Below are 14,940 nucleotides of genomic sequence, written 5' to 3' on the forward strand. Positions count from 1 at the left end.
AAATTCTATGAAAATAAAGTTAAATTACCAATATAGAAGAACATTATAGTATTAAAATATGTGTTGGACAAAGGAAGGACAGTTCCCAAGGTTTGGTCACAACCATAAAATAGAGACTCCACAAGTTTTACAGCCACCATCCACAATACAATGTGATTGGGACTGTCAAGCAACTGACCAAATATGAAGTCATCCTGTACTTTATTACTTGAGAAAAATGTGACAAAAATATTTACTGGATAAACAGACAAGCTGAATGCAATATAGCCTCAACTTATGTTCTATAGTACTTGAGAAAATAGTGACGAAATAGTTTGTTTCCAGAGAACGGGTAAACTTTTCAAAGATTGGAAATATTTCAGGCAGAACTTATCAAAAACTACAAAGATCTATTATGACAAATCTTCCTGCATTTGAAATTGCTTGTGTCTCGCTTTGCAAACTTGATTCTGACATGAAACGAAATATATAATTATGATACAAATAACATAAGTTTTATTATAGGAAATACAGTGAAAAATAACAATTGCTGCCCAGTTAGAGGATAATAAATCAAACTAAACCTTAATAAATAACTAACTTTATTGTACTCATCCTTTGACATTCATACATCAATTTACCAGTTTTATACTTGGTTTCTGGTCTACATGACCAGCAATTACCTATGATATAAAATTAGAGATTTTTGTAATCAGTTAAAATAATATTATGCAAATTTGTTATAATACCAAAATAAAAAAAAATCTTATTGAACAGACATGGTATGTAGTTTATTTTTCTTGAATCTGAATAATGAAAAAGAATCAGAATTAAAAACAACCTGGTTGCAGACTAGTTGGAAGGTACATTATAGCTGTTGCACTCTCATTTGAGTCATTAGTTTTAAGTAAGACTTGTTGTAAATTGTCTTCTGTTGTTTCAAAAACTTCGCCATCTGTTGTGATGATATCCTGTACTAAAGTGGCAGGTTGTGAATCAAGTGTCTGAAAGATCTGAGGTACGACTGTCTCAACATTGGAAACACTCTGAGTCGTTATCAGGTTTGTTGGCTTCTCGTGTATTCGAAGGTGTCGTAACAATGCAAACTTTGTGTTGAACCTTTTCAAACATGAATTACATTCAAAAGATCTTGGATTATGATGAATTGATTTTATATGTTTCTGTTGACAAGATTTTGTCTTAAATGAAGTTCCACATATATCACATAGATACTGACGGATATTAGAATGCATAGCCATGTGTTCGTTCAAGTGAGTCTGAAAAAAATAATATATTTTAAAATTTCACTTTATATTACCCTGTAGAAATAAAAAGTTACAGTTGTACACCTTCTGACGACAACCAAAGCCTAGATTTCAGGTTGTTTCACAAATATCCTTCTCACAACTCCAAAATATATATGTACATACCTAACTTTTGTACTAGTTCAACGACTTTCATGACCGCTGATTAAGTTTTCTAAATGTATCAAATAGAAATGAAACTCATTACTGTGATTGTTTTTGATTCCCCCATTTGGTTTTTCACAAGCGGCCTAGCCACAATCAGATGTGCATTTTGTGTTTCACATGAAGTCAAAAATGAGTATCACCTCAGGGAAAAACTCTTTTGATATTTTGGTTCAAAAATGGTTTAAATTATGAAAAATTGCCATCGTTAGGCTAACACTGGAAGCATTTATATAATTAGATCCAGTTTTGGAAGAAATATTTAATATTTTTATTAAATAAATGGTGTTTAAAAACTGTATAATTTTCTTTAATGGTTGCCTTCAAGACATTGTCACCAGTGTCAGATTTTTGGTCAATGACAAAGACAACAAAACATGTTTAACTCACAGTTATTTCAAACAACAGTAGCTTACTTTGATCATTAATCTTATCTGATAAAACTGTATCTAAACTTATCTATAGATAACAAAACTTCCAAAAAAAAACCTTTCTTTTGGTGTATAGAACATTAAAATAACTTGATGCATATTCGTACAATAAACAATCAAACTTAGCAATACAATTTATATGTTTTGTCTACGGACAAGACATTGTATTCATATTTAATGAAATGAATTATTAAAACCTAATTTTGATATTGCTGAAAGTGTTCTCTTGAAGAAAAAAAACATACATTTTATCAGGTTTATCTATCAAATGATGCTTAACTTCGAGGAAAATGGAAAGAAATACATTTTGATAATGTCTACGGACAAGACATTTTATTGATATTCAATTAAATGCTTTCAAAGATGATTGTTAAAGTTAAGATTAAAAGTTACTAATTAAATTTTAAGTTGTGTTTTTTAAATTTTGGAAAATATAAAAATGTATCCACAGTTCTTTACATATCTCAATAATTTATTGATTAAGCCAAAATAAAGACACATTCTTTTAACTGAAATCCATATTTCTGACTGTTTAAAACAATCAAACTATTATTAAAACTCAATTTTGACATAGTTGAATGTGTTCTCTTGAAAAAATAACATACATTTTACCTATCAAATTATGCTGAACTCAAGGAAATTGGATACAAATATATTGTGGTGATGTCTACGGACAAGACAATTTCAGTTAAAAAAAAAATCTGTTAGAATTAAATGTGACTATATTTATGTTGAAAATACTGAGTTTTAATTTGAATGGATAACTTTCATCACCTATAAATAAGATTTAAGTTCCATAGCAGACATATAATTGAATTTAATACTTGTTATGTACAAGTGTCTTGTCCGTAGACACTTCCTCATCTGCTGTTAATACTGAAATGCAAAAGATAAAGTTAAAGAGAGAGAAATACTTTTTCTTCATTTGATTTAGTTAATCTTTTAAGGTATGCAGCAACTGGAATAAACAATATTGGAGTAAAATAAGGTATGCTTTTTATGACTGATAATCTGACACTTTTTAAAATCCACTCCTGTAAAGTAATTTTACAAAAATTGAGAACACTTAAATTACCATTTATTTATTAAAAATAAGATATTTCTAAGTTTAAACAACACATAGGACTTATTAAGACCCATGAAGCCAAGCAATATTGATAAAAAGACATGTCTACGGACAAGACATGTGTCTACGGACAAGACATTCTCACATATTTTTGAATTTTTTCCTCTATTAATAGATGGTAGAAAAAAATGTTAGTAGTGTTTTCATATCTACAAAAGAACAGGAACTTAGCAATGTAACATTAATGTAATTATGCTTCCAGTTTACTAGGGAATGCATGTCTACGGACAAGACATTTTTTCACTTTATTTGTATATCCAACTTTGATGGCATATATCTCCAGCTAGGGTACTGCAATTTTGATAAATGAGGTATTTTTTTATAATGTATATACTAAAAGAGAAAACAAAACACATAATAGCATAAATTTGATTTATTTTACTCTTTTATCACTACACTGAGCAAGCTAAAATCAAAAGTACAAAATTGCATAACAAGCGCATAGTATTTAACTTTTTATCATAACTTTGTAACCACTGAAGATTTTTTGTTGCAACAACCAGTAAAAGAAAGATGAATAAATTGTCTGTAACAGTGAACCAATAATGTAGTTCAAATTAAGTTCACTTATTAACTAGCAAATGATAAAAACAGCGAAATTTTAAATGAAACAACATAACGTGAAATTTTGCCCATTTTCAGCGTGTATTTTAGTGGTTTTTTTTCAAAACGGTAACACCTATACATAATATTTGATATTCATTGTGAAGCCCTACATTCTCTCCTTCAGTTCAAAGATGTATTACTTATGTAAAGTTTATCTTCTTGTCTTTCCAAGCCTATAACATAGACCCAATATGAAATGCACATCTGATCTTGGCTAGGCCGAAGGTCTTTTTTCAACATCCTTTGAAAAAAACATTTTTTACAGCTTTTTTTTACACCTGATAGTTTTGCTATTTCAGTCTTATCATCTTATCTCCCTCTTTTTTTTAAAGTTTTTTTCTGTCTGATTTAAATACCTGGTATTATTTCAATGTGTCATGTGATCCACACAAACTCATTTGTAATCTATTATGATATAAAGTATTTGTTGTGTACGAAAATATTTGATATGACTAAGTTTCATAGGGAGTTTGTATTGCTAAAATTTCAGTTTGTTCATCCAAGTCAGTAAGTTACTGCATATTATCATAACTATTGCGAGGTTATTATTAATGCAAATATTGTAATTCATTGAGAATTGCAATAATTCTGAAATCTGATAACTATTTCTATATGAAACTTATTTTAAAATCTCCAAATAATCAAACTCACATTTTTGTTAATTTTTCAAATATCAAAATTTTAAATACATGTACCAGTTATAATTCCGCAATTAATAGTATTAAAAACAAACTTACCTTTGATCTGAAAGGCTTCTTACATACTGTACAGTGGAAAGCATAGTTCCTGTTTAGTTTATCAACATGGGTAATTTTATGTTGTGAGAGAGCATCCTTCCTTTTAAATGACTGACCACAAATATCACATAAGAAAGGTCTATGATCAGTATGTACATTGTTGACATGTCGTACTAGATGTTCTTTCCTGATTGATTTATATGAGCAGAGGGTACACTGGAAAGTCTGCTGTTCTTCAGGCTTCTCCTCAAACTGTTGTAAGGCTAACATGATGTCACTACTCCCTGAACCGCTCAGGTCTTTGTGGAGTCTAAGATGAGCAGCATAACGTGAAGGCATCATTGAAGAGTAATCACATTTGGGACATTTATAAATAGTTTTCTTTTTCTTTTTTGATATGGCCAAATCATGTTTGATTTTCATATGCCGATCAAGACTAATGAAATCATCTGTAGTGTACTTACATTGATTACAATGCATCACATTTGAACTGTGTGACATTTCATGACGTCGAAGTGCCCCATTACGGATTGTCTTGTAGTTACATTGTTTACAATAAAACATTTTTCTAACAGTTTCATGGAATTTTAAATGTTTAATTAAATGACTGTGACGTTTTGATTTAAATGAACACTTATCACAAAAGAACTTGAAAGGTGTTGCAGCTTCGTAATCTTTCTTTGATTTCTTTTTTGTATTTGTTTTTGACTTGGATGGTTGCAATTCTGGAACTTCTGTCAGAAAAAAAAAATTAAATAGAGTTAATTTTATTCTGCATCACTAATTGATTAACTATTGGTTTGAAATTCTACTTCATTACTAATTTTAAAACAACCTTTTTGTCTGAAAAAAACCCCAGAAGAAATGTTACATCAAAGCTACATGTATAAACATCTTTTTCCATTTCTATGCTGCAAAATTTTATAAACATACATGTAGGTAAAGAAGATGGTTTGGTACCATTAAAACGTTTAATCTCCCTGCACATGTTTGCACCTGTCCTAAGTCAGGAATCTGATGTACAATAGTTGTCGTCTGTTTATGTAGTTCATAAGTATTTCTTGATTTTATATAGATTAGACCGTTGGTTTTCCCGTTTGAATGGTTTTACACTAGGAATTTTTAGGACCCTTTATAGCTTACTGTTCAGTGTGAGCCAAGGCTCCTTGTTGAAGGCTGTACCTTGACCTATAATGACTTTTATAAATTGTTACTTGGATATTTATGCAGGTAAACCATTTATACAGTTTAGCTAAAAAAAAATGTAATTTCAACTTTTTTTTTTAACTACAAGTCTTTCCAACTTTTGACCTACCTTCAAAACAAATTTGACTAGCTCTAAGTGCAGCTTGAATTTGATCTTCCTGAGGTAAGGTGTTTAGTCTGGTACTACCTAAATTATTCTGTATAGAATTAGGCTCATCAAGTAGACTGGTTCCATTTGCTATATCATTCTCCTCTGAACTGTCTTCTGATGTAATAGATGTATAATCACTAGCTGAAGCTGTAAAGACTTCTCCAGTAGATTTTGTAGGTTCTGAATGGATAAATGCAACATCATTGCATGTATTTGTGTTGGCAGATAAATTGTCATGTGACTCATAGTTATGTACGAGGTCATTGTTTTCTTCCATATCAGTTCCTATAGACTGATAATTATCCAGTAAATTAGTATCAATAACTGGCTGTGTACTAAAACATTCCATAGTATTATTTTCATTTGTACCTGGAATTGATATTTTCTGGCCTATCTCATTGTTAAAATTTTTCTTTCCATTTGTTGCATGAATACTAGCATCAGGCTCTGGTATTATTTCTTGATTGTTTGTAATGCTTTTCATCTGTGTCTTCGTGTCTGCCAAAACAGGTTGTTTGGTGGACCTATTTAGTTTTGTATTACAGTCTTTGACAGTAACAGTATCATCTTGTACAACAACTATCCTCTGACTTTGTTTGACCTTGTCATTTTTTATCTTTATATCACTATGTTCATAGGCTGTTGCAGCTCTTTTAGGTACCTGCAAATATTTATAACAGAGGTTGGAAATTGTTAAAATTCAGAATTATAAAAAAACATAAATATTTTAGTCATTTCTTTTTAAAATCAGACATGCATGAATGACACATATTTCAGGATCCTTGATTATGACATTGTATCAATAATATGTTCTTTAACTTGGGGTTAAAACTTCATGGTTTTGTCTCTATATAAATTTTCATGGGGATTTAATTTCCTGGATATAATAATATTCATTCCACGAAATAAACGAAATTAAATCCTTCACAAAAATTTCTGCTATTACAGTAGTTAGCAAATTTTTCTATAGTAATAAATTAATTAAGAATTTGAATGTGTATTCAAATAATCATGCTTACAGCAAAATCATAATTTGTTGATCAACTGGATTGCAATCAATGACATGAAATGGCTACAGTGGTGTATGAACAGCATGATACACTTGAGTGGTTCTCTCTTCATACATACATGTACATATTGACATTTTCTGACAGAATAATGCTTGTATTGGGACACATTCAATGTTTAATTACAGTACACTTAACAATTCATGTTAGTTTTTTTTAAATCTAATTTACTGATACTTTTGTGTTTGTACATTTTGTAGTTTTATCATATTTTGCCTTAATATATATTGGTTCATATATATATATACTACTGGACATTGCCTATATAGCTATCCACCATAATTGTAAATGCAAATTACCATATTCCGCATGTATAAGGAAGATTGGATATAATTACCTTTCTCTTTCTTCTGCTTGTCCTAGGTGTATATTCCTCATCCATGTCTTCATCAACAGAATGAGAGAGGAATGTAGAACTATTAGTGTTATACCTCCCAGATTGTTTTATTTCCCGCCCAAAAGCTGTGACAGATGGCAGGAGAATTTCACACATCGTACCGCAGTTGACTAATCCTTGTTTTTTGATTGGATAGTTAGTCTGAACAGCAGTATCAGTTGTCTTAGGTTTCTCAGTCTGAACACATTTGTTACAGAATTCCCTTTTCTTGTATTCTGCTGACTGCTTTTTACCAGTTCTTAATAATGTCTGTAGTCTTTTCTGAAGCATTAACAAGGACCATAACTCTCCAGCAACAGTATAACTTTCTTCTTGTTTTGTAATTTGGAACACATCACCTTTTTCTAACTGGTCTAGGTAACCAGAATGGTTGGTAAACATCTCAGCACATATGTCCTCTGACAAAAACGCAACTACATGTGAAAATATCTGAAGAGAAAAAAAGTAGAAATATTTTCAATTTGCTTTACATATTAAAATTATATGATTACAATGTAAACTAATAAAAGGAATATATTAGGTAACTGTTTTTTCATCAATAACTTTTTTCACATAATTCAGTGATTGTTTCTTGACTAAACAATCAGTAAATCATCAATAACAATGGCATTGTTCACCTTCAATTTCATTTTATATTTTATGTTCCTGGTGACTATTACTCAAACATAGCCTTCAAAATCATCAAGTTTTCAAATTTTAACCTCTGTTTAAGAAGAGGTCAAGGATGAAAAAAAATTTCTAACATGTAAGCTGATATCAGGATTTTACCAAAAGCTACATATTATATTAAAACTTATAAACATGGTTAAATCTGTCACTATTTAAGGAAACCTATTTTTATTTTTCATTGCAGACGAGGCAATAAACCAGAATTGAATTTTATTTACCTTCTTTTCCTCATAAGGTTCATATGACTGTATTCTATATTGTAAACTTATGTTATTGTGAAAATTATCAGATGGCAAATTGCCATTGGCAACCACATCTGGCATGTAGTCAGTGACAAAGGTCAATGTTTGGGTCATGTTGGGAACACACAACATTTGATTACCAACAATAGGGAGACCATCATTGGTAGAAATTTGATTTTCCACATTTCCTGATGAGGTGAATACAATCTGATTGGTACTTTCAATAAGACTTGATGCTTCAATGTTGTTTTGTGATAATGATTCCACACCATTAACAGACAGAAGCTGTCCATTTTGAACATCATTAAGACCAGTCTGTAGGGTAATACCATGCTGGGCAAGCAGCCTGCAAAAATACAAAAGTACATTTATAATGCAGTACTTTTACTTACAGAACATGCAATTTTTCATAAATGATAAAATTAAGGTGGTACCTAACACTACAAGGAGATAACTCTGTAAAATCAGCTAAAAGTTTTAATTACGTTGTGTTGTTAAGGGAATATTAAGCTTCTCAATGTTTGTCAAACTGCTATATAACCAGTGTAATTTTTCTGATAAAATGGTTGGTTCAAATTTTTTGAAATTTTTACATTTTTGTCAAAGGGTCAAAGCAAATACTATGCCAAAATTTTATGAAAATTAAACGAGCCAAATTAATTTTAGTGAAGGTGTTGGGTACCACCTTAAATAAATTACACAAATCAGCATGACAATTATCACAACAGTTCATGCGCTGAACTGTTTCACCTGTTTTACTTATCATTGAAGTTATGTTGAAAGTATATGTAACATAATGGTTTTACAACAAGTATCACATAAACTTAACATTATAAATATTATTATTATAATGAGGTTATGGTCAGATGAACCAGGATTCCAGTCCTGTATAGTTGTGTGTACTATCTCCAGAATACCATACACATATTGTTGAGACTGTATAATTTTATAAGAATCTGTATACAGCATGTACAGGAGGCTCATAACTATTACTACTGTTAACTATATAACATTTCTAAATTCAAGTTATCATATTTACCTTGTAAGGGCTATATTATTGCTTCCATCTACATGTAGCAGTGGGATGTTTATAACTTCCAGTCCAGCTGTAGTCTGGCCATGGCCTTCTTGTGGGCTATATTTACAAATATATGTAGAAGTAAATTAATGTACATGTATGTAAATATGAAAATAAAAGATATTCTCCAACTTACATGTATATCTAAACATTCTCAAATTTGGTCTATTTAAGAAAAATAAATTAAATCATTCTTCAGTGGTAACCCTTGAAAGACTTAAAACAGAAGTTCAGCATGCCAAACCACAAAATACAGAAACTTTTGAGTATGCCAAACTACAATGCAGTAACCAATCTCGTTAAATAAAACATCTTATCCAGGAATGAACAAAAATTCCCACCAAGGGTTGTTAACTTTTATATCTAGTTGATGCTAGGATGGAAAACTTTTCAGACTGGACAGGTTAGTCTGTAATCAGAGTAGTTTTTCAGTTGTATATACAAACATTTTTGTCAATTTGTTATGATGAACCTTAAAATGAACTCCAATCTATAAAAAGATGAAAATGTATGATGGTTGCGCCAAATACACTTTCACTCCCTACAGGTTTGCCCCTTTGGTCTGTTCGCACATGATAAATTGCTAAATTTGGTGTTATTGCTGTGTGTTTGAAAATCATAAATGTTGTTTTAACTTCCCTTAATGCATGTATTTAGCTTGGTATGAGTAAAATCATGCAATTGGAAGATTTGAAATGAAAAAAAAAAAACCCTGAAAGTCAATTGTTTTTAACAGCTTTGCCCCTTTGACATGTTTGAGCTCATGATCAGTTTATTTTGAAACAATGCAAAATAGTTATAGCAATACACTAACCAAAATGTGATGAAGATTTATTCAACACAAAAAAAAATATTGTCAGAAAAATTTCACCTTATTTCAAAACAATGAAAACAACTGATTATCATGATTATATAGCAAATACACTTTCCAAAACTTGAATACAAATTATTTAACATTTAAAACCAATCAACAGGGTGCACACAGATTTGGGGGCGAACGTATAGGGTGTTAAAGTGAAAGGAGGAATGTGAATAGGCATGAATGTGTTTAAGGGCGAACCGACCCTGATTCTCATGATTGCTATTTTGTTAATGTCCAAGACAACTCTCCACAATAGACTAAATGACACATAAATTAACAACTTTAGGTCACTGTCTTCTTCCGGTAAGGAGTTGACTTAGTACTTGATAGATTTACTAACTCTGCTAAAAAAAACAGGAAGCTTCTCCATTAAATAAAAGTAAATATTAACCTTCAACAATGAGCAAAGCACATACAACATTGTTAGCTATAAAATGACCAATAATGGCAAATGAGTGCCGATTTGACCAGGTACTAAACTGAACAGAAGTCAGTAACTGACTGTCTGTAGTACAAGTACTCTTACTTTAGTCAAGGACGTATATTAGATATACGTCCTTGCTCTAGTCTTAAAAGTTAGATCTGTACTTTGTAATGTTTGTGTTTTTGTTTGGTTTTATGTGCTTTGTATTGATTTAATGAATTAATCTCTTTTCAGATGATTTTTAACGTTTGTTTTCATTTGTTATAATCAGAACTAAAGTTTCATACACAGAATTATCTTCAGTTAAACCACTATTTTCCATCGCTTCACTTTCAAAACATCATCTTTTAGAATTTAGTACCGGAAGTTAACTTTTGAGTCCAGTCCGACATTGAACAAGCTTTTAGGTTAGATACTTCCGGGATTTTTTTTCTTTATTGTAAGAAATCAAAATTTAATGCATTTCTGTCACAATATCACAAATGCATGCATTTTAAACATTGGAACTTAATCAGATCTGCATGAGTATAATTCTGCTGAAGCACTCACACAATCAGGTTGGCACAACTCGGATAAAAGTCCTCTAGCCAGTGAATAACTTTGAAATATAAATTATTTGTCTTGAACTTGATTTGATTTATGATTTGATATGAACCAGGGATCTCCATGGCCTGTTTAACGATGGCGCCCCGCCATCGTTCAAATGTCATGCGCCATCGTCAAATGACTCGCGCCATCGTTAAATTGTCTTGCGCCATCGTTAAATGTCTTGCGCCATCGTTCAAAACTTTATCGTTTTTTGTAGCCCGACGCCATTTTTTTTATCAATTATAATCAAATGCATGTAATTGCATAACCCTTAGGCTTTTTATGTTATAATCCAATACAGTTCTAACGCCTGAGGAATATACGGATTAAGATCGCTAATCACTTGTACCTGAGCTTGTACAGGTAGATCAACAAACCAGACACAAGAATACAAACGAGAAAACTAATGGCTTTATTTATGTACAAAAAATGAACAAAAACAAATGCTGTAGTAACATCATTTTTTCGTGGGGTTAACATTTGTGTTTTTGTCACTTTTTAAGATTTCATGAGGATTTAATTTTGTGGTTTCTATTAAATGGAAGTGATATTATGTGAAGGTTAAATTTTCATGGGTTTTTTAATTTCGTTAATTTATTCTTTCCACGAAATAAAGGAAATTAAATCCTCCACAAAAATTTCTTTTATAGTATATGTATCTAACACTTAAACAAATGACAACCACTGAATTACAGGCTCCTGACTTGGGACAGGTCAGGTACATGTATGGTGGTCAGGTACATGTATGGTGGTCAGGTACATATCATAACAAAAATTATGGTACATTGCAATTCTTGCTTGTTTACATATGATGCAAAAAGTATTAAAATTACAGCAAAAAAGTTGTAAAAATTGTGATCAGACTGCTCTTTTATTACATGTCAGAACCTGAATTCTTTTTTGTCAGATATGTTGGAATAGTTTGCCATAAAAAAAAATATTATTATGCCCCACCTAGGGGCATTACTTTTTTCGGTCTGTGCATCCATTTGTTCGTCAATCTGTCCCGCATAGATGATAGTGCTAGTGAAGCATCCTTCTACTATGGTCACATTTTTATAAGACCGTAAAAATTGAAAAATTTTTGGTCGTATATTGGTATCACGTTGGCGTCGTCGTCTGCGTCGTCGTCATCCGAATACTTTTAGTTTTCGCACTCTAACTTTAGTAAAATTGAATAGAAATCTATGAAATTTTAACACAAGGTTTATGACCACAAAAGGAAGGTTGGGATTGATTTTGGGAGTTTTGGTCCTAACATTTTAGGAATTAGGGGCCAAAAAGGGCCCAAATAAGCATTTTCTTGGTTTTCGCACTATAACTTTAGCTTAAGTAAATAGAAATCTATGAAATTTTTACACAAGGTTTATGACCACAAAAGGAAGGTTGGGATTGCTTTTGGGAGTTTTGTCCCTACATTTTAGGAATTAGGGGCCAAAAAAGGGCCCAAATAAGCATTATTCTTGGTTTTCACACAATAACTTTAGTATTTAAGTAAATAGAAATCAATGAAATTTAAACACAAGGTTTATGACCACAATTTGATTTGATTTTGGGAGTTTTGGTCCCAACAGTTTAGGAATAAGGGGCCCAAAGGGTCCAAAATTGAACTTTGTTTGATTTCATCAAAAATTGAATAAATGGGGTTCTTTGATATGCCGAATCTAACTGTGTATGTAGATTCTTAATTTTTGGTCCCGTTTTCAAATTGGTCTACATTAAAGTCCAAGGGGTCCAAAATTAAACTAAGTTTGATTTTAACAAAAATTGAATTCTTGGGCTTTTTTGATATGCTGAATCTAAACATGTACTAAGATTTTTGATTATGGGCCCAGTTTTCAAGTTGGTTCAAATCAGGATCCAAAATTATTGAGCTCACCTTGCCCAAAGGGCCAAGTGAGCTTTTCCCATCACTTTGCGTCCGTCGTCCGTCGTCGTGCGTCGTCGTTGTTAACTTTTACAAAAATCTTCTCCTTTGAAACTACTTGGCCACAATCATCATTGGGGTATCTAGTTTAAAAAATGTGTCTGGTGACTCGGCCAACTAACCAAGATGGCCGCCATGGCTTAAAATAGAACATAGGGGTAAAATGCAGTTTTTGGCTTATAACTCAAAAACCAAAGCATTTAGAGCAAATCTGACACAGGTAAAATTGTTTATCAGGTCAAGATCTATCTGTCCTGAAATTTTTAGATGAATTGGGCAACCCGTTGTTGGGTTGCTGCCCCTGAATTGGTAATTTTAAGGAAATTTTGCTGTTTTTGGTTATTACCTTGAATACTATAATAGATTGAGATAAACTGTAAACAGCAATAATGTTCAGCAAAGTAAGACCTAAAAATAAGTCAACATGACCAAAATGGTCAATTGACCCCCTAAGGAGTTATTGCCCTTCATAGTCAATTTTTAACAATTTTCATAAAATTTGTAGATTTTCACAAACATTTTCCACTGAAACAACTGAACAAAGTTCATTATAGATAGAGATAATTGTAAGCAGCAAGAATGTTAAGTTAAGTAAAATCTAAAAACACATCACCATTACCAAAACACAATTTTGTCATGAATCCATCTGTGTCCTTTGTTGACCAAGGTGAGCGACACAGGCTCTTTAGAGCCTCTAGTTATATTAAGTATTGTGCAGTAGCAAGAAATTTTCAATTGTGCAGTATTCAGCAATAGCAAGAAATCTTCAATTGCACAGTATTGTGCAATAGCAAGAAATTTTCAATTGCACAGTATTGTGCAATAGCAAGAAATCTTCAATTGCACAGTATTGTGCAATAGCAAATATTTTCAATTGCACAGTATTGCGCAATAGCAAGAAATATCTAATTGCACAATATTGTGCAATAACAAGAAATTTTCAATTGGAGTTATCTTTCTTTGTCCAGAATAGTAGGTAATATACAATGTATATTCACTTTTACTACCAACTGATAAATTAAAACAATCTTTACCATTCAGTGATAACAAGCACTTTATTTTACATTTTAATATTTTATGATGTATTTAAATGAGTAGTTATTGTTGCAAACTCCATTAGAAATTTGAATTGAGATCAGTTTTGGAAAAAGGGAAAGGGGGATGTGAAAAAAAATGGGGGGGGGGGGGGGTTAAATTTTTTTCATTTCAGATTTCATAAATAAAAAGAAAATTTCTTCAAACATTTTTTTGAGAGGATTAATATTCAACAGCATAGTGAATTGCTCAAAGGCAAAAAAAATATTTTAAGTTCATCAGACCACATTCATTCTGTGTCAGAAACCTATGCTGTGTCAACTATTTAATCACAATCCAAATTTAGAGCTGAATCCAGCTTGAATGTTGTGTCCATACTTGCCTCAACCGTTCAGGGTTCAACCTCTGCGGTCGTATAAAGCTGCGCCCTGCAGAGCATCTGGTTGTTATTACTAAAGTTATCATTTATGGAATTTTTTTTTTATGGAGGAAAAGTTTACCGGTATAATGAAAGGTACATTTTATATTTCATGAAAATATGTTTTTATACTATGTAGGTTGAGGTATACCCCATTGCTCTTTTTGTTCATACATGAGAAGAAAATGGAACAAGCTAGTTCTAACCAATCAAAAGGCAGTATATTCTGTAACAAAGTAAAGACATTGTTGATGAGAGCATGGAGAGAGCGTTGGCAGGATAACCATTGGGGAGTTATGTTAAAGAAGATGTTGCTTGATGTACCTGGAGAATCAAAAGAATTGGCAGGTATGTCGATAAAATTGAAGAAAAAACCTTATGTTTAGTTGTCAGGTACTCATGTATATTCATTAACCCTTAATACCGAAAAGAGACAATGTTTAATAAAAGTTTTAGATTGAGATTCACTTAAAAGTTTTATGTGAGTTATTGTACTCACAAATATGAATTATACTTTAAAAATACTCA

General features: G+C 31.5%; 2 protein-coding genes across 5 annotated transcripts in view; one reads left to right on the forward strand and one right to left on the reverse strand.

Moving 5' to 3' along the window:
• Nucleotides 1-537: 537 nt before the first annotated feature.
• On the reverse strand, nt 538-10,824 carry LOC143065128 (uncharacterized). Its single transcript, XM_076238496.1, has 7 exons — nt 10,732-10,824; nt 9,120-9,215; nt 8,057-8,426; nt 7,110-7,598; nt 5,664-6,366; nt 4,349-5,082; nt 538-1,256 (listed from the first exon to the last, which is right to left on the reverse strand). Exons 1-7 carry the CDS (start codon nt 10,764-10,766, stop codon nt 810-812), a joined length of 2,874 nt encoding a protein of 957 aa, XP_076094611.1. The 5' UTR covers nt 10,767-10,824; the 3' UTR covers nt 538-809.
• A 40-nt stretch (nt 10,825-10,864) lies between these two features.
• LOC143065129 (mediator of RNA polymerase II transcription subunit 24-like) overlaps nt 10,865-14,940 on the forward strand; it is a 49,242-nt gene continuing 45,166 nt past the window's right edge. For 3 of the 4 annotated variants that reach the window (XM_076238497.1, XM_076238499.1, XM_076238500.1), the window contains exons 1-2: nt 10,867-11,001; nt 14,552-14,760. In XM_076238497.1, the coding sequence (XP_076094612.1) occupies nt 14,598-14,760 (163 nt within the window). In that variant the 5' untranslated portion in view covers nt 10,867-11,001; nt 14,552-14,597. Of the gene's footprint in view, nt 11,002-14,551; nt 14,761-14,940 lie in introns of all 4 variants that reach the window. The other variant, XM_076238498.1, reaches the window with a different exon arrangement.

Source organism: Mytilus galloprovincialis, chromosome 2, assembly GCF_965363235.1.
Source record: "Mytilus galloprovincialis chromosome 2, xbMytGall1.hap1.1, whole genome shotgun sequence".
NCBI lineage: Eukaryota > Metazoa > Mollusca > Bivalvia > Mytilida > Mytilidae > Mytilus > Mytilus galloprovincialis.

Coding starts and splice junctions, on each gene's coding strand:
- LOC143065128 (XM_076238496.1), bottom strand. CDS start 10,766: ATGGAAAATAGTGGTTTAACTGAAGATAATTCTGT. Junction 8,427..9,119: donor AATAATATAGCCCTTACAAG/GTAAATATGATA, acceptor GTATTTTTGCAG/GCTGCTTGCCCAGCATGGTA. Junction 5,083..5,663: donor TAGTCAAATTTGTTTTGAAG/GTAGGTCAAAAG, acceptor TTTTTCTGACAG/AAGTTCCAGAATTGCAACCA.